The 27,359-nt window shown below is 40.3% G+C and overlaps 1 protein-coding gene across 8 annotated transcripts in view; it reads right to left on the bottom strand.

Annotated features, from left to right (window-relative positions):
* Positions 1–660: 660 nt before the first annotated feature.
* The window catches only part of kmt2e (lysine (K)-specific methyltransferase 2E), a 38,167-nt gene continuing 11,468 nt past the window's right edge, over positions 661–27,359 (bottom strand). The window contains exons 1-24 of one of the 8 annotated variants that reach the window (XM_088003304.1): positions 23,025–26,529; positions 21,387–21,501; positions 19,942–20,171; positions 19,723–19,862; positions 19,199–19,380; positions 19,067–19,105; positions 18,255–18,455; positions 18,041–18,171; positions 17,619–17,736; positions 17,180–17,289; positions 16,845–17,097; positions 15,494–15,592; positions 11,165–11,236; positions 10,607–10,792; positions 9,235–9,561; positions 8,176–8,475; positions 7,258–7,408; positions 6,619–6,848; positions 6,492–6,545; positions 5,536–6,093; positions 4,963–5,192; positions 4,806–4,885; positions 3,908–3,987; positions 661–3,816 (exon numbers count right to left, since the gene is read on the bottom strand). In XM_088003304.1, the coding sequence (XP_087859430.1) occupies positions 2,998–3,816; positions 3,908–3,987; positions 4,806–4,885; positions 4,963–5,192; positions 5,536–6,093; positions 6,492–6,545; positions 6,619–6,848; positions 7,258–7,408; positions 8,176–8,475; positions 9,235–9,561; positions 10,607–10,792; positions 11,165–11,236; positions 15,494–15,592; positions 16,845–17,097; positions 17,180–17,289; positions 17,619–17,736; positions 18,041–18,171; positions 18,255–18,455; positions 19,067–19,105; positions 19,199–19,380; positions 19,723–19,862; positions 19,942–20,114 (4,533 nt within the window). In that variant the 5' untranslated portion in view covers positions 20,115–20,171; positions 21,387–21,501; positions 23,025–26,529 and the 3' untranslated portion in view covers positions 661–2,997. Of the gene's footprint in view, positions 3,817–3,907; positions 3,988–4,805; positions 4,886–4,962; positions 5,193–5,535; positions 6,094–6,491; positions 6,546–6,618; positions 6,849–7,257; positions 7,409–8,175; positions 8,476–9,234; positions 9,562–10,606; positions 10,793–11,164; positions 11,237–15,493; positions 15,593–16,844; positions 17,098–17,179; positions 17,290–17,618; positions 17,737–18,040; positions 18,172–18,254; positions 18,456–19,066; positions 19,106–19,198; positions 19,381–19,722; positions 19,863–19,941; positions 20,172–21,386; positions 21,502–23,024; positions 26,530–27,359 lie in introns of those variants that run through there. The other 7 variants (XM_088003303.1, XM_088003297.1, XM_088003298.1 and 4 more) reach the window with 7 other exon arrangements.

The following is a 27,359-nucleotide window of genomic DNA, read 5'->3' as shown; positions in this document are numbered from 1 at the left end:
TAGCTTTTATAGCCAACTGATTTGATTCAAGCGTGATCCGTTTGTAGTCAGAACTCAGTAAATCCGACTGGAACACACCAGCGAAGTCCAATAATTTTTCAAAGACCGACTTCTAGATCCAATATGGCCGCCTTCCGCATCAACAATGGTAACCTGCAGTAAAACCATTTATTTTGATGATGGTCCACTTATACATCTCAGCTCCAATTCTAACTGTAATTGTTTACATCGCTGATTGTTATTACCTTCTGAACAATTAAAAATGTTTGTGTGAATGTACCGGGTAAGTGAAAGTACAGATTCTGATACTAAAGATTGTGAAAATTTCTTAAATGACGATTCAAAAACCACTCGGAGCGGATGAAGCCATTTTCCCCATGTTATAAGTGTAGGACAATTTACTTAAAACAAGTAGAAAAGTTACTTTTATGTTAATTTAGTCTCTTTTCAAGCATACCAAGATATTTGTACTAGCAACTAGAAAATTTGGGGGGTTTAGTGAAGAAAACCCACTGAAAAACCTGGCAAATCCTGAGAAATTAATGTAAAAATCTGATTATATGAAGTAATTCTGATGTAAAACAGAAAGCAGGGTGTAAATACTTTCCCAGATAATTATTTCCCCCCAAAAGGTTCAGACAAATGTCGCCACAAGTGATATAAAACTGTCATTACAGTGATTTATTACAATGAACCATGAAAATAGCCAACCAGTGCAGTGTCTGTGAGTCTCTCTCCTCCACACAAACGCAACACTCACACACACAAATAAAAATAAAAAATAAAAAAAGAGACAAAGTCGAAGAGTCAATAAAAGGGGAGAGAAAAATAAAAAATAAAATAAAAATAATGCTACAGTCACAGAAACATTCAGCTTTGCCGAGAACAGCGTTCGTATTTACAACCATATCTTAAAATGGGAGTTTGTGGGTCGGGTCGTCGGGGTCGGATGGGAGCGAATTGTACAAGCATAGAAAAAGAAAAGCAGCAGAATATTTACAAAACCTGTTTCTGGTGAAAGCTGAAGTAACCACCTATACATTAAATTACACTTTCTACAAATAACCATTGATATTCAAAAATAAACCGCTGACGTCCGACTTGTGAGTCCAATCTGCCTGCAAAAATCACTCCTCTAAGCTGCCACACACACACACACACACACACACACACACACACACACACACACACACACACACACACACACACACACACACACACACACTCATCCACACACCAACTCTGAGCCTCCAGCAGGGGGCGCTGCTCGCTGATCTTTCCTAAATCTGCAGCGGTGAACAGATATTTGTTAGACAGAAGATTAAAAAAAATAATTTTTTTTGCAGTTTTTTTTTTTACTCTATACAAAAAGCTTTTATAATGAGCCACTAGATTAAAACATAAACTGTGTACAGAGCTGCTGACGACAGACGCACTGCAAAAACTCAAAATATCAAAGTATTTTTATGAAGTTTATACTCAAGAAATCTCATGCTTGGAAAAAAAAAGATGAAAACTAACTTTTTAGGACCCTATATAGCTTATTTTGACTAAATAATTCATTAATATTGATAAAAATTTACTAGTTCCATATTTAAGTAGTACTTTCTTAAATCAATATTAAGGAATTATTGAAATATCTTGCTAAAAGTTACTTGCAATTTCGTTACAAGTTACTTTTTAGCAAAATATAAAAGCTTGTAAGTAAATAAATCCTTAATATTTATGAAAAAGTTCTGGTTCCACTTAAATTTGCCAGTGGATATAATACTTTTGTATGAATATGAGGGAATTATTCACTTATCTTGTTGAAAAATCACTTAAAAAGTAACTTCAGAAAAATATAGGAGCTTGTTTTAAGCCGATAATTCTTAAATTTTGATAAAAAGTGTAAGTAACACTCGCAGATTTTTTATTTATTTATGAAAATACATTTATTCTGTTAGTAGAGAAATAATCTGACATTTTACTCACTTTTTCAGCAGTTTTAAGGTACTATTGACTTAAAAAAGGTTTTTAAGCTTTTCATCGTGTGGGTCAAGAAAAAAAAGGCAAATAAAGTAGCCAAGTTTTTAAAATAAATTTATTTTCATAGGAGAGTGATGTTAAGTTTCAAATTTGTTACATATCACTTTTAGGTTCAAATTTATTCTCACTTAGAATAAAATTTGGATCACTTACTTTCAAAAAACTAACTTATTTTGGTGCAGAAAATTTTATTTTTTGAGTAAAAATCTCTGAATAAATGTAGTATTTAACATTTTCCATTGTTGGAAAATCATATCAGTAATTAATTTACCCTGATTAAAAATAAAAACATAAAATTTACATCACTGGAGTTGGGGCCACAAAAAATCAGTCTGAGGGCCACAAATGGCCCATGCGCCTCACTGTGAACAACCCTGGCTCCGAATGTCTTTATAAGATAAATAATTCTTGAACATTGATCAAAAGTAGCAGATTTCTTCACTTAAAAAACATTTTTCCCAATTTTAAAAGTGGAATTAGTAATTTTTCATCAATATTAAGGAATTATTTACTTTAAAAAGCTGCTATTGGTGAAATTTTACATTTAGGTTCGTTTTCTGTTGTTTCAAGTTAATTAATGTAGAAACTGGACCTAAAACACTTTGAGACTTTGAGTTTTTACAGTGTAGAAGACGGATATCAGGAGGGAAGAGGCTGGAATGTCCGGAGCGGGAATTACAACGGGAACAGAACTGTTTCCTCTCCGTCTGAGAGGATGTTGTAAAAAAACTCAAAAATAAAAATCAGAAATGTGGGCCAGAGGGAGGGGGGCGATGAGCACCAGGGGGATCGTCCGCCATCTTTATTTTCTTATAGTTTCTTCCTCCTTCCCAGAGTTTGTCCTTTAAGGTGACCTTTAACCCCACAATCAGCTGTTTTTCCACTGGCCGCGTGTTCAGGAACATAAAAACGTATCTACAGCTTATAGTACACGCCCCCCCCTGCTGAACAGTTCACAGGGGTCAGAGGTCAGTGCCAGCCGGTGCTCAGGTACCCCGAGCTGTGGAAGGAGTTCGAGGTCGCCGGAGCGCCGCGGGTGCCGGGGGGCATCTGGGCAGCGGCGGGCTGCTGCGGCGGCGGAGGGGGGGGCGGCGGCAGTCCGGTCTGCTGCAGCGGGGGCGGGTAGGAGGGGGAGGCGGTCGCCGTGGCGCCAGGATGCATCATGGCCGCCTGGAACTGGTAGTGGTGGGGGTTGGAGGCGGGGGGAGGAGGCGGTGGCGGCGGCGGGGGCGTCAGAGACGCCACCTGCTGCGTCGGTGGCGGTGAGGTCATCAGCAGCTGCGGTGGCTGCAGGTGCAGCAGCGTCGGGTGAGGAGGGGGAGGGGGTGGCGGTGGGGGGGCGGTGTTGGCCTGGTAATGGACGCCATGCGGCGGGAAGGAGGGGGCGACGGCCGGCTTGAAGGCGGCGAAGGGCCCGGTGGGGGTGGGGCTCTGGTTGGGGAAGTAGGCCGGGGAGGCGGGTGGAGCCGGGGGGGGCGGCGGGGGAGGAGGGGGCGCCGTCTGCGTGCCGAACTGGGGGAACGCCGGCGGCCCGGTTTGAGGCGGCGGCTGGGCGGGAGGCTGGGAGGGGAACAGCGCCCTCTGGCTGCGGTAGGGGGAACCCTGTGGCGCTGGCTTCGGGTAGTGGACCGGGGAAGAGGGCGGCGGAGGCGGCTTGGTCGGGGTCAGTGGGGCGGGTTTGGGCCCAGCGGGCTTGCTGTTGGGATTCGCCGACCACGTCTGAGCGTCGCCGTCTTCGTCCTTCAGCGGCCGACCGGCAGGCTGGGAGAGAGCGCCGGGAGAGCAGGGCTGAAACAAGGAACAAACAGGAAACGGTTCTTATTTTAACGCCAAACTTCAGTCAATCTGCGGAACAGAACCAGAACCGGCGGTGTCTTACGGTGTGGGTCGGAGTTTTCTGTAGGACTGGAGATGCACAGTCTCGTAGTGCCGGTGTGTCGCCTCCTTCTGGTTCCCCATCTGATGCAACAGAAACAGAAACTTTACGACTGAAACAATTAATCAGATTAATCGATTATTGAAATAAGCTTCAACTAATTGAGTAATTGATTAATCGTTAACTGGAGCACTTATATAAACATTAAGCCAAAGCAACATACTCAGCTTTCCCCAAATAAACGAAGGAAAGTTGTGATGATTGAAATTAACTAATTTAGTAATTGATTATACACTAACTGGACACTCAAAAATGGGAATTTGCTGAAAGTACAACACAATAAGACATTAATTAACCAAAACTGGACAAAAAAATATACAAATAAACCCAAATGAAATCTCCTATTTAGAATTTTTTGCAGTCAAATTATTAATTAATTAAAAAAATGTGTTAATCTATAAATCGCCACGCTAAAGGGATGCTCTGTTGTGCAAATGAAAAATTCACTTCACATTTTAAACAAGAAATAAAAATTTCATTGCCTAAAATGCAATAATTTAATGTATTTGTAATATTATATAAGAAAGAATTAAGTAGCTAAATGAAAAATATGCAGAATGTGTCAACTTTTTTATCCTATTAATCGGTTAATCGTCTGAGTAATCAATGGAAAAATTGATTATTGAATAATTGATACTGTATTTTTGTCATTTTATGGTGTAAAGCACTTTAAAATGCCTTGTTGCTGAAATGTGCAATAAAAATAAAATTTAATTTCATTACAAAAAATAATCGCTGGTTGCTTGAGATGCTTAGATAGTTACCAACCTTAGAATGTAAAGTTATGGTGCATGATAAATTGTCTCTGTAGTTTATTATTTTTAAAATAATTTATCCGTACCTGCATCCTTATCTTTGCTGAGCAGCAGCGCTCTGTGGTAGCCGCGCTCCCTGGCCTGCTCCACTGAGGTCGACGACGTCCTGATGATGAACATCAGCAACAGGTTCAGTCAACATGAAGCTAAAACTCATCCAGCGACTCCAAACAGGGAACGTACCACTGGCCTTCGCCGCCCTCCTTCTCGCCTGACGCCTCGGCCTCCTCGCTGGCCGGAGGCTCCTTCACGGCGGTGGCGCTGCATGGCGCCGACTCGCTGGCGGGCTCCAGAGCCACGGGGAACGCCTCCACGGCCAGCGGCGGCACGGTGGAAACCGGAGAGCTGCACTCGGTCTTGGAGCCGCTGCGGCGAGCTTCTCGCTGCCGCTTCCTGTACTCCAGCAAGGAAACCTGGGAAAACAGAGCGGCGAGCCGTCAGTGGAGGCTCTGATCCACGAGACAGAGACATGACTCAAATCCACCAGCAGGGGGCAGAGTTCAGCTAACTGTCAATTTAACTCACAACTATTAGAAATGAAATGATTAATCAGATAAATTGTGATGAATCAATTCTGATCACTTATTTATAATCAATTAATCATTAGCTGGAGAAAACAGATTCAGAAAAAGGCCACTTGCTGATCAACAGGATGGATGGATGGATGGATGGATGGATGAAGGATAAATCCCAATCTGGGTAAAATTACAACCATTTTGCATTTCTGTATTGCAGACAGTAGACGTGACCTCTGACCTTCTTCCTTTGCGGTGGGTTCTGTGCGGACCCTCCTCCTTCGCCGTCGCCATTCACTGACCGGGAGAAGACGAGCGAGCCGCCCTCGTCGGAGCAGGGGTAGAACAGCTGCCCCTGCGCCTCGCTGAACGGCGGCTGGGAGCCAGACAGCGCCGCCGTTCCAGCCGCCGCCGCCGGCGTCCCAGCGGCCGGCGGCTCCGGCCTGAAGGGAGCCGCCAGAGGCTCCAGCGTGTGAGACGGGGTGAGGTCCCGAAGGTTAGAGTTGACCGGGGAGAAGTTCAGACCAGCTGGTCCGGCCAGGCCTCTGTCTGGGCTTTTGATCCAGCCCGGGTACGAGGAAGAGGAGGAGGAGGAGGAAGGACAGGCGTCTGCAGAGGAAGCAGCCTCGACGGCAGAGTCTGGGAGCGCGGCGTCCGTCCTCTCCTCGCCGCTGTCCACAGACTCTGGAGCGGGAAGCTGCGGACTCTCCGGGACAGGAAGCTTGGCGTCTGAAGACACTCCGTCTGAGACCGGAGTCCGGAGACACGGAGAGGACGCTAACGAAGGAGGACGATCAGCCTGCAGGGACGGAGACAATCAGCGTCACATGACCTCTGACACAAAAACAGGAGAAAAAGCTCAGATTTGAACGTAATTGTTTTAATAACAATAACAATCCATATTTTAAAGATATTGGATGGATGGATGGATGGATGGATGGATGGATGGATGGATGGATGGATGGATGGATGGATGGATGGATGGATGGAAGGAGGGATGGAGGGATGGATGGATGGATGGATGGATGGATGGATGGATGGAGGGATGGATGGATGGATAGACATGCAGATGCGTTTCGTTTTTTTCAAACTTGTTCAGATTTGAAAAAGCATAAAATGAACAAAAAGTTTGAAACGGCCAAACTGTCTCAGCCTCTCTGACTCGTCGGATGGTAAAGTGCTGACTCAGCGCCTCACCTCTTGCACGGAGGGTTTTCTAACCTCTGGTGAGTTTTCCTCTGAAGACTCCATCTGTGGATAAGGAAACAAACTCAGCAGCCATTTTTAATCGGAACAGGCAGAGCGCTAGGCGGCGCCTCCGTACCTCTGGAGGGGTGTTAAGTGCGTGCGTCGGGGTATTGCTGGAGGCCGGTTCGGCGCCGGGCTCTTCGGTCCGGGGGCGGGGCGGGGTGGCGAGGAGGCCGGGCGCTGCGGACGGCTCGGAGTGGTCTGTCCGGGTCGGCGTGGCGCAGGGCGAGCCGTACGGCGTCGAGCTCTCCGATATGCAGGCGTCCAGTGGGCTCAGCCGTCGCTTCTTCAGCGGAGTTGGCAACTCTGGAGGAACGCGGCGGCGTTGGGTCAGAAACTTCTACACACTCAGATTTCTAGTTTTTAATAACTTCTGAGTTCAAAACATCCACATGTCTGGGTTTCTGTTTTAACATCAGTGATTTAGCTGGTAGTAAATAAATAAAAACATAATTTAGTTGAAAAAAACAAAACAAAAAAAACCAATTTGAAGCCGAAGCTCCTTCTTTGAATAAACATCGAATCTTTTAGATCGAGGATGTTCAAAGTAGGGGATGGGGGCCATTTTTTGGCCCCTACACTGATATTATGTGGCCAATCGAAATTAAGACAAAACTACGACTTTTAAATTAAAATCTATGCATCAAATGGTAAGAAATATGGAATATTCCGGAAGGACTAACAAGAAAGTGTTAAAAATAAACAAAATGGCCACCTGGAAGCGAGCAAGTGCCGTTGAAGAGCAGCGGACTGTCTGAGTCTCCGTTGACGGAGGGGCTCAGCGGCCCGTCGCCGGGCAGAAAGAGGCTGGGCCGTCTGGCAGGGCTGGTGGAGCCTTCCTCCTCCAGCGCCTGCTTCAACCATCGCTGCACAGAAGGAAAAGATAAAATTAGTAAACAAATGACAGCAGCCGCTACAAAATATCACTAAAGATTTTAGTGTTTCAGATAAGATTATTATACTGTTTCATTTTGTCATCTGACAAACAAACATCCATGGATTTTACAAAACAGAGCAACATAAAGTAGTTTAACATTATGAATACACATGCTTTATTATTATTATCTTTATTATTATTATCATTATTATTATTATTATTAGCTGATGGGGTCATCCATAATCTGTACAGGATCAGTCTTCAGTCAGGGGTTCTTTAGAACCACTGTAACACAGACTGCTACAATCAGCATCTGTGAAAAGGATTTAAAGAAATTTGCATAACATGAGCTACAACATCATTTAATTTTCTTAAACATGTGGAAGTAGATTTGGGAAATTTCTTATTTTTGGGCTGCATGGTCAAACATGCTGGTGGCAGCACCATGCTGTGGGGAAGCAAGTCAAAGATGATGGAAAAATGTACAGAGATAAAACTTGGGACAATCCTGGAGGATCAGTTCAAACCAGAAAGCTGGAAGATTAAATATCGACTTTAGAAAATGAATAGTAACTTTTAAGGAGCCATAATTTATTCAGCAAAAAACAAAAATCTTTTCCAATACGACGCTTTGTTTTCTTCCACTTTCTCGCCATGCATTCGTTTATAATTGGTCTGTCAGATGAAAACAAATTGAAAATGCTAACTGCCTTCATTAAACCCAGACAGGAGGTTCTTCAGAACCGGCTCCGGTACCTTTTTGCAGGAGCCGCTGGTCGGCGGTGTTTCCGGCAGCTCCCTGGAGCGGCGCCTCCCGGTGGGCACGCCGGGCGTGGTCGGGCTGCGGTTGGCCAGGAACGGCGACGAGAAGCGGACGTAGTGTTTGGGCGTGCTGTACACCTGCGGGGAGCAGGTCATGCCTGGCAAGGCGTTCAGCTGTGTGGCGAGTACTTCCGGGTCGCTGCTTATTCTCAGCGGCCGGTCCGGGACCGGTTCCGGCGTTCGGACGCTGCCGCGGTCCTGCTGTTTCTCCCCCACCCACTCGCTCACAAAGTGCTGGGGAGGAAAGAGAGTTTGACAGAGGGGAGAATTATCTGGCTGTTTGAAGGGTTTTTCTTAAGAAAGAAACGATTAATCGTGATTAACCGATTGTTCAAATAATCATCAACTAGTTTAGTAATCAATGATTCAATACCTGGAGTATTTAAAGGCAAATTAAAGCATAAATATTAGAGATGAAACAATTAATCATGATAAATTCATTATTGAAATAAATAAACTAATTTGTAGTTGTTTAATCATTAACTGGAGTATTTAAAGCAAATATTATTTAGATTAATCGATCATTGAAATAATCGTTAACTAATTTAGTTTAATCGATTAATCGTTAACTGGAGTATACAGACTCAGAAAAAGACTATTTGATTAAAGAACAACAGTCAGGATTAATTAAATCAAATCTGAATAAAAGTATATATATCTATTGCATTTAAGATAAACAAAATGTTGTAAATATGTTCTACCCAGTTTTAACTTCACCTTGTTCAAATTCTGTAAAAATCAAAGTCTCGTTTTAAGTAAATCTTTCTATCCAATTAATGCAAAAATCAGTCAATTAATCTACAAATGATCAAGTGTTCACTCAAAGAATGCTTTGTTATTGCATTTTAGTCAGTGCAATTTTTATTTACTTATTTTAAAAATGATTAAATTTGTTATTTGTATTTTATGCATTTCAGAAGGAAAAATTTGCAGAATTTGCCAGTTATTTTCTATGATTAATTGATTAATTGACAGACTAATCTCGTTTCTAACCTTTTTAGTTTTGTAGCTCTTGCTGCCGGTGCGGGTTCTGTCCGGCGCCGGCGAGCTGCTGTGTGGAGGGCTGCTCTCCGGGACGTGGGAGGGGATTGCTTCAGGTTCTGGCGCCACCGGCGCCTCTCCTTCCGGCACTTCGGTGGCTGGAGGCTCCACGGGTTCAGCTGGAGAGCTGGGCGTCAGGTCAGAGCAGGTGCTGATGGTGCGCGCGCGCCGTCGCTGCTGCCCGATGTGAGTCCGGTTCCTGGAGAAGCTCTTCCTGTTCCGGGACGGTTTCACCTTGGCCGGCTTCAGTCCGGGCTCCTCCTTTATTTCAAGAGGCGGCTGCAACACAAAAACCTGGGTTCACTAAAATAAAAACTAACATTTTACCAACTATTTTTTATCTAGTTTCTAGTGTAAATATCTTAGTACACTTTCATCAAGATAAAGGAGTTTGTTTTAAGTCAATAATTCCTTAATATTGATGGGAAGTTCTAGTTCCACTGGCGCCGTTACCTAGCAACACCAGTCAAGCCCGGCCCGTTGCCTAGCAACCCAGTTCCATTTCCACTGGCAGATTATTTCACTCATAACATGGGAAATTCGTCTTGTTCTAAGTGAAACAATCTGCCAATGGAACTACAACTTTTTCACCAATATTGAAGAATAATTGACTTAAATCTTATATCTTGCTGAAAAGTTTCTCTTAAATTAGTTTTGTCTTATTTCAAAGTGCAACTAGAGACTAGACAAAAATACTTGGTAGGATTATGTGTTTCTGCAGTGTTCAAGATAAGTTTTCACACTTTTCCAGTAAAAAAAAAAGGTTTAATTCATTATTAAATGATTTTTTTTTTACTGTTATTAATATTTGTTTATGGTATTATTCCACATTCTACAGCAGGGAAAAGAGAAACTAAAATATTTTTGAAATGTCTCTTTCATCTGAGATATATATATATATATATATATATATATATACATATATATATATATATATATATATATATATATATATATATATATATATGTACACACATAAATATGCACAAAAATAAATCTAAAAAAAATGTTCTTGCTACGTTTTCTGGAATGTAGCAAATATAAATAATTTAGGTGACTAACCTAAAACAAGAAAAGTTTAATATGATTTAACTTCAGACAGAATGGGAATTTTTTTTAAATTATGTTTGTTAAAAATCTGGTTTCAACAGTAAATTCAGGCTTTTAATCAAATATTCACTTTGTTTGTTGAATATGAACTTCAACTAGAAATCAAACAATTGAATTTAAAGTATTTAAATTATTTCACACCCCTGTATAAGCCATGAAACAGGTTTTTAAGATATTTCCGGAGAAGTTATTCTGTCTTTTTGTGTATTTTTACCTGCATGACAGCTGGAGAATCGACGGTTTCTGGCGTGGCCGGCGGTTCCTCTTTGATATCGCTGCGGCCGCCCACTTCTGTCTTCACGCTGCCGATTCGCTCCAGCGCTTGCTCCCTGCGTTTCTCCCGTTTCTCCATCCTGGCGAAGGCTTGCAGGATGGCCTCCATCTTCCGCTCCTCTCGAGTCTGCGGTGATTCGGGCGCGGGGTTTGGGAGGGAAACGGCACAGTCATTAGCATCCAACGACTCCCTGAAGCCACAAAGGGTTAACACAGCAAAAGCGACTCTAAGGGAGCGCAGAGATGCAAATGCAGATAGTTGGGAGGGAGGGAAAAGGTTTGCGATAGATGCAAATAAAGAAACCCAAAAGTAGGAAAAGCGGTGTGAAAAAGTGGCTCCAGATTGTTCAAAACGTCCCGCTGAGCGCTTCGCATGGAAACTGCCTCCACCATTTAGAGAAAGATCCACGCCACCAACAGACGGGGTTAGTTCGCCACGAGCCGATTTGGTGGAGATGAACCCTGGAATGATGTTGGCTATGTATGGGGTCGAGTTTACCTCTTTCAGTTTTGGCCCGTTCCAGCTTGAAGCCGCCCCGACAGGGAGATGGGACTGCTCGGCTGGGTTGGCCTGAATGTTTAATGAAGAGACAGCCCAGTTTAGAGAAGCAACGCTCTCCGCAAACACTCGCCACGTCTGGCTGAAAATACATTTAATCTGGGTGCCAGAGATACCCCAGGTACCCTGAAGGAATGCTGGCCGTCCCTAACCGCTCATGTGCTGCATAAAAGCCCAAACCTGTGCAGTTTTAACTTAAAAATCTTCATTTTTAATTTAAATTAGACTAATTTTGGCGTGGAAAACCAAATCTGATCTCCTGGTTTAAATAAGCATCTAACCTTTTAGATTGGTGGTGTTCAAGGTGGGGTCCGTGCCGCTGGACTAATTTCAGCGGCCACAATAAACCAATTTCAGTCGATTTGGCCGCCAGTCGACCGTAATTCCAGAATACATTAAAGTAGAACAAAACTACAGCTTTTAAATTAAAATCTATTCCAAAAATCTCAATTTTTAATTCAAATTTGACTCATTTTTGGGTTGTTTTAATGGATGATTTTGAGGGTAAAAATGTGCTATTTTTGCTAACTACTCTTAAAAATAGGAAACATGCCGTTGACATTGTGCTGATTCATGTTGATCTTAAACCAATGGTCTTCAAACTGAGGCTCAGGGGACATTTTTGGGCCCCTGGACTGATTTTGTGCAGCCCAGACCACAATTCAAATGAATTAGGAGAAATTTATAACTTTTAAGTTAAAACTTATTTACAAAAAAATGATAGATGCAACACAAAGTGATCATCTTTTCCAAGCTTTCTGTTTTCCGTCTATCGTCATGGTAACTGGGACCAAATCTACTGATTGACTTTACGCTAAAGTACACTTGGTTGCACCCAAATCAGTTTTCAGTTGCTGTGTTAAAACTTCTGTAAATTTACTTTAATCAAGCCCAAAATAAAAAGCAACCAGAGAAAAACCATTTGACATTTTGGATTTATGATCTTGTTCCTACAAAAAAAAAAGAAAAAATACTTAATTAAAGTGGTTCATGCTTAGTTTATTGTTGAATAGATAATAAATCATAACCTTTACGTGACTTTAATTTTTCAAAATGATATTTTTCTGGCCTCCAAGTACTTTTGAGCTAATAATTTTGGCTAATGTGACCAAAAATTTGGACGCCCCTGTTGTAAAGAAAATAAGATACAAATGTACAACTTGCAGAGCAATAAACTAAACTGGATAAGGATCCAAGTTTTGTTTTTTGGCAACACAGATAGAGAGGAGGATGATGAGGGAGGTAAATATATTTCTAATTTTCACTGACGTAGAAGGACAGCAAAGAGCTGCATCTTCATACCAGTAAGTCCGTATTATCACCCCTACATGATCCAAAACGTTTGGCGGCTAAATGACCACAGAAAGGAACAAAAATCAACCTTCGGGGTTAATGATGGCTTAACAGAGTAGCCAGAGATCCTTTCAATTGTTAAAGGAGAAGCTCGGGTGTTGCTCCACTGATGGAAAATGCTTAAAGAACAGATCTGCCAGTTATAGATGTTGTCTATTCTTATCAGGTGGAAAAAATTATAGGGATGTTTATTAATGTTGGCAAGCTGTAACTGATGGGAATCCCTAGATAGAGTGAGTGCCAGTAAATTTGAAAATACTTGAAAATGTGACTGAATGGAGTGGTTGTGGGTCAACATTTGCATATGAATAGCAGCACACCTAAAAATAACACATGCACTGCAGGATTAGACATGTGGCAGGTTTTACTTCAGAGCAGTTTCATGTTTTTATGGATGAATTAGCAATAAGACATTTTAGCTTCTCTTATCATTGTCACTTAAATACCATAAAATATTGTATTGAGAACTGAGTCCATATCAAGCCACCAAAATTAACTAAAACACTAACTTCAGCATGAGGGCTACTGCTATCATGTTGACTAAGTGACTTACACAATCTAGTATGCAAACAGTAGGGCATAAAGTTCACTAAAATGCTGCTAATAGCATGTGGGCTATCACTAGCAAGTTAGCTAATATTGCTTAACTTTACTCAAAAGTTTACCCTTTGCTTTTTCTAAAATGCTAACATTAGCATGAATGCTACAACTAGCATGTTGACCAACAGTAGAGCATTCTTACTCCATTCAATAGATCGAGTTTAGCTTTTATACTAAAATTAATGCTAATGTTAGCATGAGGGCTTTCACAAGCATATTGACCGACATTGATTTACACCATATAGTATACAAATAGTGTATACATTACTAGGGTTAGCTAAAATGCTATCCATAGCATGTGGGCTAACACTAGCAAGTTGGCAAACATTACCTTACTTCATGCTATCAGAACCATGTAGGTTATCACGAGCAAAGTAGCCAGCATTGCCTTATTTGTTAATTAGGCTAATGCTAATAGGCTATTACTATCAAGTTGGTCAACAGTGACTTACTCCATTCAGTAGATTAAGTTTAGCTTTTATATGTGAATTGGCTAAAATGTTAACATTAGCATGAGGGTTATTACTATTATGATGACCAACATTGCTTTACACCATTTTGTATGCAGACAGTGGTGTATATGCGAAATGACAAATGCTAGACTTAGCTAAACTGCTATCATTAGCATGTGGGCTAGCTAGACTTTTGTCTAAGTGGTCTTTTCTCAACATCTGTTGTAAAAATAGCTAATCAAGCCCGTGAGGCAATTTGTCTTCCGTTTCTATGACATCACAGCAACTAGTTGACGCATGAAGTTGTGCAACCCTGAATTACCTGTCAATAGCATGTTAACTAGCATTGCCTTACATAATTCTGTAGGCTAGCTTCTATTTAGAAATGAGCTAAAATGCTAATGTTATTACTATGACACCATATCAATACTCCTTGAATTGCGCCAACTAAATGCGTCTTAGACCAGTGGTGACTACATAAGCAGCTCTGTGTTTTGCAACAGCCACTAGCATCTTCTACAGTAGTTAGTGATTGTGTGTGAATGCTGGCCTGTTTGTTGCAGCTCTGTCCACAGACAGCAGCTCATTGGTTATGCTAAAGTCATCCCTTCCCTTCCTCCTCCCTTAATCTATCCATCTCTTTCGCCGATTAGCACAACTGTATGTTGCCCAAAGATGAGTCAGCGTTTTACACCTTGGATCCACCGTGTGAAATGAAGCTGACTGCAGGGTAATTTCCAGAGTGTGTGTGTGTGTGTGTGATCCCCATCTCTCAGGGACATGAGGCCATTTGGCAGCAAGTGCAGGGAGTGGTTGATACCGCGACAGGCCATTTTAGACAGCAATGAAGCTGTAATGCACTCAGGAAACGCTACAATGAATGATGGGAAATTACTGTTTATGTGTCGTTTCAAAAGAAATGGTCAGGAAAATGTGGAAAAAATAAATAAATCTTGAAGCTTCAGTGTTGCAAGAAAAAAAAAACGTAAAAGCTGAAGGAGGGCAAAATAATGAGCAGAAGAGCAACAAAGGCGCTGATAGTGGTGGGCGACGTAGCAGAGATGAGTGATGAAGAGGAGGCTACAGGTGGAGTCAGAAGGTTACACAAACACAACATCAAGGTCATCCAATTTGGCTTTTAATGGGTTCATCTGAACCATTCTGCTTCAATATTTACTACTCTAAAAGCAGAACGCTCCACCTGTTTTTGCCACAAATATTTTAGCTAGCACGGTAGTGGTAGAATCATGCTGAGGGGTGAGTCTAAATTCTTCAATTTCACATCTAATTCACATCCAGAATTATTTAATTAAATTAATAGTAAAACTAAATACAGATAAAATTAAAATTTCATTTAACAATAAAATTGTATTATTTAACTTCCTTTTGGGATTAATAAATAAGTATTTTTGAATTTGATCCCAAACAAACAAAACTGATTTTTACCATCTTATAATCTTTCTTCACCTTCCAAGATAAATTTCTCTCATATGAGACGAACATGACCAAAAGAATGAGCAAAACTGCCCTTCAAGAAATACTGAAATAGTTTTAATTCATCGTGCGACTAATCGTGAATGAATAAATCAATTAACTCAAACTTATTGTTCACTTTATTCCACCTGGGAAACGAAATGGTTCAAATAAATCCATGAAAACCCGGACATATAAATGCTGCGTTGGTGCAAACCTCTGAGTTTTAGACTACAGCAGGAACGCCGCCGGCTCCCGTCCAAAAGCCCTCAGCAGACAGGGAGCAGCATCAGGGGACAGTTTGGTTTCTACCACCATTACTTTTAGTTTTACTCTCTGCTGGGCGGCTGCATAGCAAAAGAAGCTCAAGTCCCTCACTTTGCACACTTACCATCTTCCTCCTCCTCTCTGCAATCTGCTCCTCTGACTCCATCTCTACTTCATTGCTAACGGAGGTTTTGTCTTCTAGATCCTCAAATAACTCAGGATCCTGTAAGAGGAGGGGAGAGCCGTGTATGGCCATTTTTTTCTCATCATGGCTGAAAACTCAGCCCGACTACAGACTAGAGGGAGACAGGGAAAGGCTGAGGACAGGGTGTAAAGGGGGAAATTTCTTCAATTTGTTGGTTTTTAGGGCCTTTTACGCACTTTTCTTTCTTCATTTGTCAGGAATCGTGTTTTAAAAACAACCTTAACCTGGTAAATAATCCTGAATGAATCATTTTGAGCGCAGACTTTAAATTAGGATTGCGTGAATGCGTAAAGGGATGATGGGAAAACAAGGGAAAACAATACATGATGAGCAACGACAAAACAATAGATGCAAAGAACGTTGTTAAAAAAGAACAAAATTCAAAATACACTTTTCACACGGTGAAATTCAAAGACTTTCAAGCATTTTCAAGGTAAGTTTTAAAGGCATCACCTGTGTGTATATATATAAAATGTAATTTATAATTATTAATAAGTTTTTGTGATAGTATTCTTTGTTCTACAGGAAGGAAGAGATGAAAGTGTCTTTCACACCTTGAACACCTGAAAGTTACAAAAAAAATCTAAAAATAAAAATATTCTCGTTACGTTCTCTGCAAATAGAAATTATTTTGGTGATTCTAAGTTTAATTATATTTCACATCAGACACTGAGAAAAAAATATTGTATTTGTCTTTTTATCATCTTTAAATATCTTGTTTCAGCTACATGTAAAGTTTTCCAAATTTAGGCTAAAACGTGATTTTATATTTTGAAAAGTCTCGTTCATCCACAGCCTGTTCCCCCAGCTATGAAAACAAAACACTAGTTTAACAAAAAAGATTCCCAATTTCAACAACGTTTAACGTATAAAATGTAATTCGATCAATAAATCATGAGGAATAACAATTAATTAAAATGGAAAGAATCCAAACAAATTGTGTTAAAATAAATGACCTTAATGCTCAAATTAAATGCTTAAAATACAAAACAATTACAAAAAAAAAAAATCTAAAAAATGTTTTTTGGAATTTAGAAAATAGAAATAATTTTAGTAATCTTAACTAACTGATTTAATCTCATACATTTAAATCAGGTTTGTGAAAATATCTGGTAAATTTAGGCTTTTAATCAAACGTTAGGCTACAGTCAAGCACTTTCCAAACCTTGAAAACACCTGAACGAAACTCAAGCACTTTCCAGGATTTCTCGTACGAACCCTGGAGACGTGAAGAGCGGGAGGAGACATGGACTCTGTGCTTTGAACTTGCCTGGTTGTTTGAGATGGAGAGCCGCAGCGGGGAGAGTTTCCTCTGCTTCCCGTCTCCTAAACTCTTCCCCTTCCCCTCGCCGTCCAGAGCCACGTTCTGGTTCTGACCCGGGTCGTCTCGGACCGACTCCTTGTCCTTGCGGCTGCCCCTGCGTCTCCCGCCGGCGCTCAGGTTCTCGGTGGGCTCCTGGTTGTGCTTCAGCACCGGGCACTCCTGGTTCCCCTTCACACAGGCACAATCTACCTTGTATTTACTGGAGAAAAGGAGAAGAAAGACGATAAAGTTTAAGATTAAAATCACGTTTCCTGCTATTTGTGATCATCTGCTGCACTCACCAGCTGCCATAATCGAAATCAAAGCCGATTGTGATTTCGGTGCCTTTGGAGATCGGCCTCAGGGAGTAGATGTATAAATGCAGCATGCCGTCCTCAATGACATGCCGCACCTGGAGGATTTATTAAAACAACGGGACAAATAAATGATAAGAAGATAAATTTGCTCATCAAGATGTTACTGCAAAAATAACCATGTTGGATATGGTGGGTTTTATTTTTCACTTGAGCTTAAATTCCTGTCCAAATTGACACCAACAGTAATTATCTGTGAAAAATGTTGGCAAATTCAGTGCAAAATTAAATGTTCCTTGTCGGCCATCTTGGCTTTTTCAACGGTTAATGTGTTTTTCTTCCCTCTGGGAACATCTGTGCCAAATTAGGACTTTGTATCCACATGTGAAAGATTTTGGTGAAATATTCAACCGTCTGCTGGACTCACCTCGGAGTTGGGGGTGCAGGAGCGACGGATGAAGCGCGCTTCGTTGCCGAAGCTGCGAGCGTCCACGCACATCTCCACTCCGTCGAATTTTGAGTAAAATAAAACAAACGGGTAAGGCCTGAGGAGGAAAACAAAACAATAAACATCCAGCAGAGTAATTTACGTAAATGGCTTTGCAAAAGTATTCACACCCTCAGTTTGAGACAGAACCACAAATTATTATGCAGTTTGTTAGGATTGTTGTGTGATAAATGAAGTAAATTACTGTGAAAAAATACATATTTGCAGTTCGGGGAACAGAAAACGCCACACTTTTAAGATTGCTACTTAGAGTTTGTGGTTGAAATGAGACCAATTTTAAGAACAGCTTTGTGAAGCAGTGAAATCCACATGTTGAATAAATGTAATGAGGATTGCCTGACCTCTTGAAGAAGTAACCGTTGGCCTCAAACTGCTGCCGAAGCATGAACTTCCCCCTGTACTCGATGATGAGGGAGTCTGGAGGCAAGTCCCGCACCGCTTTGAGGATCTTCTTGTTCTTCTGAACCTGACTCTGAGCAGCACAAACAATCTGACCTCAGCACAAGACGAGAGCCGGACGGTAACCCAAAACGACCAAAACGAATGAGAAACTACCTCCACTGGGGGCTTGAAGGAGGCTGGGTGCGTGTTGTACGCCAGGTTCTTGCCGTCGCCTTGCTCTTTGACGCGCAGCAGCACCTGGACGTCCTCACTGTACTGGTTGCTGCTGGCCTCTTCGTAGCGCTCCATCCACGTCTTGATTTTACTCTCCCACATAGAAGGGTGCTCCGCTGGCTCCGTGTCCGGAGCGGCACCCTGAGAGGGAAAACCCATGGTTAATACAGCAGAGCTCCAACGATTAATCATGATTAATCGATTATTGAAATAATCATCAGCTCAAATAGGGATCGATTAATCGCTAACCAACTCAAAAAGAGGCAATTTGCTAAAAAAATGGCACACTCTAAGCAGAAATTAAACTAAAACTGCATAAAAAATATAAACATTTTGGAATTAAGACCAAATTAACTCAGAAAGTGGAATAATTTAAGCTTCACCTACAGGAACGCTGTGTTATTGAATTTAGCCAAAAAATGTTTCCTTTCTTATTTAAGAAGGAAATTAATAGCTCACTTGCAACTTTTAATGTATTTCTAATACTGCATAAAAATAGCACAAGTGGTTAAATGATGCTGCTTTGTTGCATTTTAGGCAGTAAAATGTTTATTTTCTTATTTTAAAGGGGATAAATCATTTGATTCTTTTCATTCTTTATGATATAGTAATAAAAAGGTTTGTGGTCAAGTTAAAAAATCAGCAGAATGTGCTGGATTTTTATATGATTAATCGGTTAATTGCCAGGATAATTGATTAATCGAGTAATCGTTGTCCTAGAAGAATAATATTTGTGTTTTTTGTGCGTTTACCTTCACTCTAGAGGATTTTCTGGACCCCTCTCTGAAGGCCTACAAAGAAACCAATCAGGTTCAGAGTTAAAATGAGTTTCAGATACTTTGAATCAAAATGTGCTTATTGTGGCAGAACGAGTGAAAGTCGACCTTCTTGGCGCGGGCAGAAGAGGCCGGCGGGTCTTTGTCACCGCTCTTTTTGCGCTTCTTGTCGGCCTGTTTGTTGCCAAGGCGGCCTGTGGTCAGCGTGATGGTGGTGGGTGTGTGCTGGAAGGTGGAATAGAGCTCTAGTGGAACCTCATCTCCGCTCTCCGTCGCGCTCGTGTCCCCATCTGAACAAGCAGAGAAGTTACAAACATCCCGAGCTATAAAAAGCTGCAGCTGCTGCAGGCAAAATAAAAGCCAGTCGGGTTGCAATAATAGAACAAGCTGCTTGTCAGACAATGAGCTACAAAGATGTAGTTTGGTGCTTATCCAGCAGGTGTCACTGTGGGCTAAAATCAGGCTTGGAAAATTAATTTTGTTGGCCGTTTACTGCAGCAAGGAAGCCAGAAAAGCAGAACTGAGCATCTCTGGACTCTCGGAGAAAACGTCTAAGTTGAACCCAGCTTTCAGAACAGCAACGGTTTCAGCCAGTGACTCATCATTTTCATGTTTTTCACGGTGCTGCTCACCAGATAAACACTCTCTCTTCCTGGTCTGAAGCAGGATGGCCCTCTCTCGGTCCAGATGTCGTGGTTGGCACCGTTCGCACAAGTAGGTCTCAGGAATGTTCTGCCTGTCGATGCCCATGCAGTCTATGTGCTGCCAGGCACTAAAAAAAAAACCCGATGAATTTATAAACTTTATCTCCATTTTAAGCGTCGTTAAAGTTGAATCAAGCCGTTTTTTACCTGCACTTGTCACAGCAGATCATGTAGCCGTCGTCGTGGGTGAAGCCACAGATGCACCGGGTGATGTCGGTCCCGTAGCTGCTGTCTTCAGACGTGCTGAGCGTTGTTCCCCGGGACGCTTCATCTTGGGGCCCGGAACCGAAGGGAACCACCTCTCCCTGTCGGATCAACATGGAGGGCGGGGGGGAGGCTGGCGGCGTCGGTGGGGGCCGCGCCCCATAATTATGGTCCTGAAAATGAAGAGAAAGTAAAGGATGAGGATCCAAATGTACTTTATCGATCCCCAAAGGGAAATCGCTTATATGCCGACAGTTACTCCATCCAAAGCGTTAAATATTGGTAAATAAAAATATAACAATAAGCAATATAACATTTAGAAAAATAAGTGTGATATTGTAAGTGATTTAAATATGACTAAATATGAAATGTATAAAAACACGTAAATAATAAATAATTAATAGCTTATATACAGGTATGAAATATTATTTATTTTAATATTAAAAATATTTTTCATATTATAATTAGTACATAATATAATATACTAGCCTGCTAGCTAGTGGGCTATCGCTAGCTATATGCTAATATTATTAGCACATAGCTAATAATATGCTAATATTAGCATATAGCTAATATAATATAAATATTAATTATTGTATTAAAATACAATAGTAATAAGAATTTTTCTAAAGAAGCATATTTTGGTAATTTTATGATTAAAAAATTGTTAAAAAGAAATTTACATTTTATTTTATTTATTTGTTTGTGTCATTATTATTTTTGTTTGAATTATTTATTTATTGTTTTCATCTTAAGATTTGAAGACGCTGCTCAGTTCTCAGAAAAACTGTAAACGGCCACAAAGCTTTCAGCGTCAGCATCTGTCTGCTACTGAAGATCTTTGCATGAGGAGCGGGCTAACGCTAGCTAGCCTCCTCTCTGTACTGAAATGAAAGGGGACGGAGATGCTAACACGTGTCCTTTAGCTTACAGGAATTTAACAGCAGGAGGAGAAAACCTCCAGCTTCTTCCACTGATTTAATTCATTTACATGTTTAAACTTTGATCAGATCAAAGCTGAAACTTTAATTTCTACTTTTTTTTTTTAGGAATATGATGATTTAAATGTTTGGATTCTGATTTTCATTATTCCATGATGAAGAAAATTCCAGTTTTAGTAGCAGAATTCATCAGTAGCTACTAAACAAAAGCTTTTAAAGTTGTTTTTTTACAGTTTATTGCTTTTCAGTATCATTTATAAATTTAAGACGTGACTGCCTAAAATTTAAATAAATAAGACTTTTATTGAAGAAATCAGTTAAATTTTCTCCCAGAGAAACTAATTTAATTTAATGAAAAAAACAGGAGCCGGTCTCTTTTGAGTCTCCTTTATCTGTGTGCAGAGGCAGGTTTGATTACTAATAATGAAATCAAAGCGATGTACTCACAGCGTAAGGCAGGCCGATGTAACTGTGGGAATGGTGAGAAGAGCTGCTGTAAATCTGGTGTGGGTAGCTGGACTTTTCCACCACCACGGGGCTGGCCTCCACGGATTCTGGTCTGCTGGCGAGAAACGGAAACGTCACTCACAGAAACACCAGCCCATAAAGGTGAAATCACAACAACACGTTTGATTAGCAGGTGTGACGCTAAAGCTGGAAGGAAATTATTCTTTAAACTTTTAGCAGTCAGAGTTAAAAGTAGCTACAAACATTTTTTTAATCTATTTTGTTATGAAAAATGCAAAAACGATTCCATTGTAAAACAATTTGCAGGCTACAGTAACATGATACAACTAGGCTAGAAGTTACTGTGATAAACCTTTATGTTGTTGTTTTGAAAGTTTTTTTAAAGTAATTTAATGGTTTAGAGATGCAGGAAAACATTCTCAAAAATCAATAAACTTTAAATTATGATGAACATTTAACACTGGAACATTTTAAATGTACAAAATAAAACAAATAAAATTAATTTTGAAGTCTCTAAACCAAACTGTCCTTCAAAAACAGGAATTAATCGAGACCAAAACACCAGACTTTAGACTTTTATCATCCAGTTTCTGGTAGAAAAGAGGAAAAAGATAAATCACACAAACAGAAATGATCGAGTTTGTTTTAATTCAACATGCGATTGATTGATTTACTGCAACAGCCCTCTTTTCTTTTAAAACCCTCTTGTTACTGTGACTCATTTCTACTTTGGAGGAAAAGTTACAAAATGTTTTTGGTCTTATATACAATGAAATTAAAATTAAAACAGAAAATGAGATTAATTTGTGTCATTTCTTAAGTTTGATTCATCTGCATCGCTTCATTTCCATCTGTTTAAGCTTATGGTGAAATAAATTTGTCCTACTCCTGAATTGCACCCAAGGACCACAGAGAATCATCTCAAGGGCCACAAATGGCCCCCAGGCCGCACTTTGGACCTCCATGATTTAATAAAGCAGTTAAAAATACAGAAACAAGACACACATTCATCTTCAACTTCACGTACAAGGAAGGCAACAACAAACGCATAATTTTGTTTCAGAGCGATTCACGTCAAACCAGTAGAGCAGCTTTCCCCGACCCGAGAAAACCAGTTTCTGGAGCCAACCGGCCCTTATTTTGATGGTTCTGATCTGGACTTCATTGCTGCAGGAGAGCTAGTAGAAAAAGAGGGAAGTGGAACTGGCAAAAAGAGAAAAACGAATGGTGCGACAACATGGTCAAGTGCGAAGAGGAGAAAACAAAAGAGAAAACGAGGGAAACATGAGGAGCAGCAGCGCTCATAAAAGATCCACGTTTAGTCAAGTGAAAACACACTTGAGTTTTGTAGAGAAATCGCTCCGAGCTGTGGGAAAATAAACACCGCAGAGTATGTGTGGCAGCTGATGAGCATATTTTCTCTGCTGCTCCGTCTCATGACACTTAAAGAAGCTAATACATAAAAACAGAGCCAGGACAAAACTCCAACAGGCACGTCTACGTGGGAACGGCTCGAGATAAACGACTTTACAACCAGGAAGGAGTCAAGCAGCGACTGAAAAGTTCAACCCGGCCACCTCGACCCGTAATTCCCAAGCTAATGCGGTTCTACGGTACCTGTGTGAGCCCTCCTCGGCCCGTTCTGCTGCTCTTGCACGCCGATCGAGCTCTGTGCAACACTTCCTGTGAGTATTGCCGCTCGGCTCGTCGCTGTCAAAGTGAAAACGTACGAGCGAGCATGAGGTCTGGAGGCGGCGCCGGCCCGAGGGGTGTGTGCACAGAGCAGATCAACTGCCAGATTACACACGCTCCAAGTTCAAGTTGGTTTCATTTACACCAGAGGAAACTTCATGCTAATGATTAATCTGAATAAAAACTGTTTAGCATAACTAAATACAGAATTTATTGGGGGGAAACGCAGCTACAGTTTTATTTTTATGCTCAGATGAAGAAGCGATTATTTAGGTAAAAACTTGGAACATTCTACATATTTTTCATCTAACTACTTACATACTTTTTATGTAATATTAGAAATACATTAGTAGACAAATAACATAACTACATTAATTTTTTTTAAAATAAGAAAATAAACATTTTATTGCCTAAAATGCAACAACGTAGAATTTCTTGTGACGTTTTGGTAAAACAAACAAAAGTGTTTTTATATTAAATGCTAAACGTTTTTTTGTGTGTTCAATTTTTTGCTTGATTACTGTTCTAAATATGTTTCAGAAAAAGTCCTTTTTGAATCTGGATGCTCCAGTAAACAATCGATTATTTCATTAATCACGATTAATTGTTTCAACCCAAATTCTATATATATTTTTGTGCAGTTTTGGCTTAAGTATATGTTGCTTTTTCAGCAAATGTTTTGTTTTTGAGTCTGTGTTCTCCAGTTAATTAATCAAATGCTAAATTAGCTGACAATTACTTCAAAAAACGATTAATCACAATCGTTTCAACCCAAATTCAATACAAAATGTACGTATATTTTGCACAATTTTGACTTGATTATTGCTCTGAATGTTGTTTTGTCAACAAATAGCTTATTTTTGAATCTCTATACACAAGTTAACAATTAATCACTAAATTAGTTCACGATTATTTTAAAAAAAATTGATTAATCACGATTAATCGTTCCAGCTGTAAGTAGGGTAAAGGTTTAAATCAAGGGTGTTCAAAGGACTGATTTCGTGCAACCCCCAAAAATAAATTAGGACAAAACTTAAATTCTTAAATTAAAATCTACTTACAAAAATGATGCAACTCAAAGTGATCATCTTCTTTTCAAAGTTTTCTGATTTACTTCTGTTTTAATGGAACCACATTAACTCACTGCCTTGTTCGCTAAAGTGAACAAATTGCTGTTTAAAACTTGGCTAAATACAGAAAGTGTTTTCAAACGATCCTGTTTTTATTGCTGAGAATAGACGAAATATTTCTTCAATCAAAATAATAAGCAAACTGGTTTTTCATGTAACAAGGAAAACATCCAGAAACCATTTGAAGTTTTGGATCTATAATCCCGTTCCTATAAAAAATCTGACTAATTGTTTAAAATAATTCAGCTTAGCTTATTGTTGAGCGGATTGGGGGGAAACAACATTTTAGTGATTTTAGTTTCTGAAAATTATATTTTTGACTGTCAAAGTTTGCACACCCTGGTTTAAATAATTCATGTTTTCTCTGTTATCCTGTGAATGAGGATAAAACCTGCAAGCCCATAAATCGGGTGTGGATGCAATGTTTCTCCAAAATAAAAGTCTACTGCCTAAAATATGCATCAGCGTCAGCAGAGACAAAACTGAAGAATAAACATGTTTTAAATATAATACAAAAATATTAGTTTGGGTGTCTGACATCACAGGAGCGATATGAAAAAAGGTGAAGTATTTAAGCTGTAATTTAGTGGCTTGCTGTAAAGTTTGCTTAAGATCTTTGATCTTTGAAATCTGGTCCAACTTGTTTGTCATGACCTCTTTTCCAAACAAATGAGCTTTGTTATTGTTGTGTTTTTCCCTCATATGAGGATAAAATTTTTTCTTTTAAGGCCTTAAATGAAGATTTTACTTAAAATATGTTAACATAGTGGAGTACGCAATAGGAAAAGTGCAAATTAGAGAAGCACAGAAAGTACATATGGGGATCATAATTCCAGCTTGATCAGATAAAACCCTAAAATCTGGTGTTTTTCCTGCAACCCTCTTTGGTGAGGACGTGGTGACGGAGTGAACTAATAGGGAACATAATTTCCTACATGGCTGCTTCTATTAAGGCTGTGAGAGAAAGCAGGAATTACAGAGGAATAACATGAAGGTGAAACGCAAAACATCTAAATTTATCGATTTATCAACTTGTTGATGTTACAAATATTTAACTGCAGATGATTCTTTTGCTACAAATAACCAAACATGCAATAAAGGAATGTTGTTACAGGCAATAAAATGTTTATTTTCTTATTTAAAAAGGAACTGTATTATGTTTTAATTTTGATTATTAATGCATTTCAATACTGGTGACAAACTGTATCTCTGGTGGGGTTGAAACAGTTAATCGTGATTAATTGATACATTATATGATATTCCCATCATGTGCAAGAGGAAGTTTGTTTTTTGGGAAAGTTTATGTTATCCAGGTTACATAAGAGCTTGAAATAAAATGAGAAAATGAATAGAAAATTGTTATTTTAAAGGGTTGAAACGATTAATTGTGATTAATCGAATCCTGGAATAATTGTCAACTGATTAAGTAATCAATTAATTGCCAACTGGTCTGCTTATTTCCTTATTTAAAAATGTAAATGTTTGTTTTAATATGTCAAATATTGTAGGGTTAAACATTTTTTTTAATTAATCCCTTAATTAGCTGAATAGTTGATTTGATCAGTAAAATAAACGTTGCAGCTCTAATTTGAAGTGAGTTTGATTTTGGTCTGCATTGTGATTTCTAAAATCACCAAACATTTTCTACAAGAGGGCAAAGAAGAGGCAGGAAGGACATGCAGAAGAAGACATGCAGGAATCAGCAGCAGAAGAAAGACTCCTGAAGAGACACCGCTTGCTGCCATGGCAACATTGCGTGCTCCGGCGGCGAGAGCGCGCACGCCGGGCTCCGTGTCGGCTTGGACACGCAGCCTGCATTAGCCCGCAGCTGCTCGTGCTGCTGCAGCCTTCGGGGGCGGGGGGAGCGTTTAAAGGACGTGACGCCGTTTCTCCGGTGAGTAGCCAGACCCAGCTGGCTCGCTCTGAATAGTCGACATATATCCAGCTTAGCCCCATCCCTCTGGTCGGTATGAACCCCCCCGTTTAAAGCCAGTTATCTGCTTTTGAATGAATTTGCAGCGAGCGGCCAGACAAAGAAGTGAGCGGAGGGGCTTTCTCTAACCCCTGGTGACAGCAGGGCTCTGCAGAGATGAGGAGGGAGGGGGGTAAGACGCCATATCTGTGTGAGGACCACCTGTCACTCAGGCCAATGACTGTGGCAACAAGCCCTGCGCAGTGCAACAAGGGAGGGAGGGGGCAGAAACCATGGCAACTCAAGCTGTCACAGCAACAGCACCCAGGAAGGCGAAGGGGAGGGCTTCCCATCCCTTAAAGAGACAGGACTCCCTCTGTGAGCAGATGACGTGTTATTCTTTAGTCACACACCAACGTCTTGCTTAATTTATTTAACCAGAAAAGGCTACGGCGATGTCCTTGACGAGACTATAAGGAAACACGAAGGGGAGGGGGGCAACAGCAAGTTGCCATGGCGCCATGCAGCATTTCTGCTTCACTGACTTGAGCTCACAGCGTTCACATGGGCAAACGTCACGTTAGAGCCGAGGACGAGAAGCAGACGGGTCACGATTGGAGCTGGAACGACCAAATAATGGCAGAAACGACCCGATCGTTTCAGCACACAGCAGAGAGGTCCTTCTGTATTCAATATACGGCAACTGAGAGGCTATGAAGGTAAAAAAGGACATGAAATAACTGGAGTCGAAATGATTAATCAAGATGAGTCGATTACTGGAAGAATCGTCAACTAATGTAGTAATCAATTAATCGTTAACTGGAGTTTTCAGACTAAAAAAAGGCCATTTGCTGAAAGAACAACTCACTCAGATCAGTGATTCAGTCAGTTCTATACAACTGAATTAGAGCTGAAACGATTAATCAGATTAATTGTGATTAATCTATTATTCTTCTGTTAATTGAAAAGAATAAACAGTTAAGCCTATATTGATGTTAAGTCCTGCAAAAAGGGCTGAGCTATTCACATGTTGATATTAAAAGTATGTTTTTGGATTTTATTAAATAAAATATATATTTTCTTGTTTACAAAGAAGGAACTGAATCATTTGCATCTTTGAATTTATGTCTGATATTGTAATAGAAAATTGGTTAAATGAAAATCTGCAGAAGATTCTTCTTATCTTGAGATACTTGAATGATGCGAGTTATGACCAGG

This window comes from Poecilia mexicana, unplaced genomic scaffold (genome assembly GCF_051168715.1).
Source record: "Poecilia mexicana isolate PSO_F unplaced genomic scaffold, ASM5116871v1 scaffold_23, whole genome shotgun sequence".
In the NCBI taxonomy this organism is placed as follows: Eukaryota; Metazoa; Chordata; class Actinopteri; order Cyprinodontiformes; family Poeciliidae; genus Poecilia; species Poecilia mexicana.
This window is presented reverse-complemented; position numbering and strand designations above follow the sequence as displayed.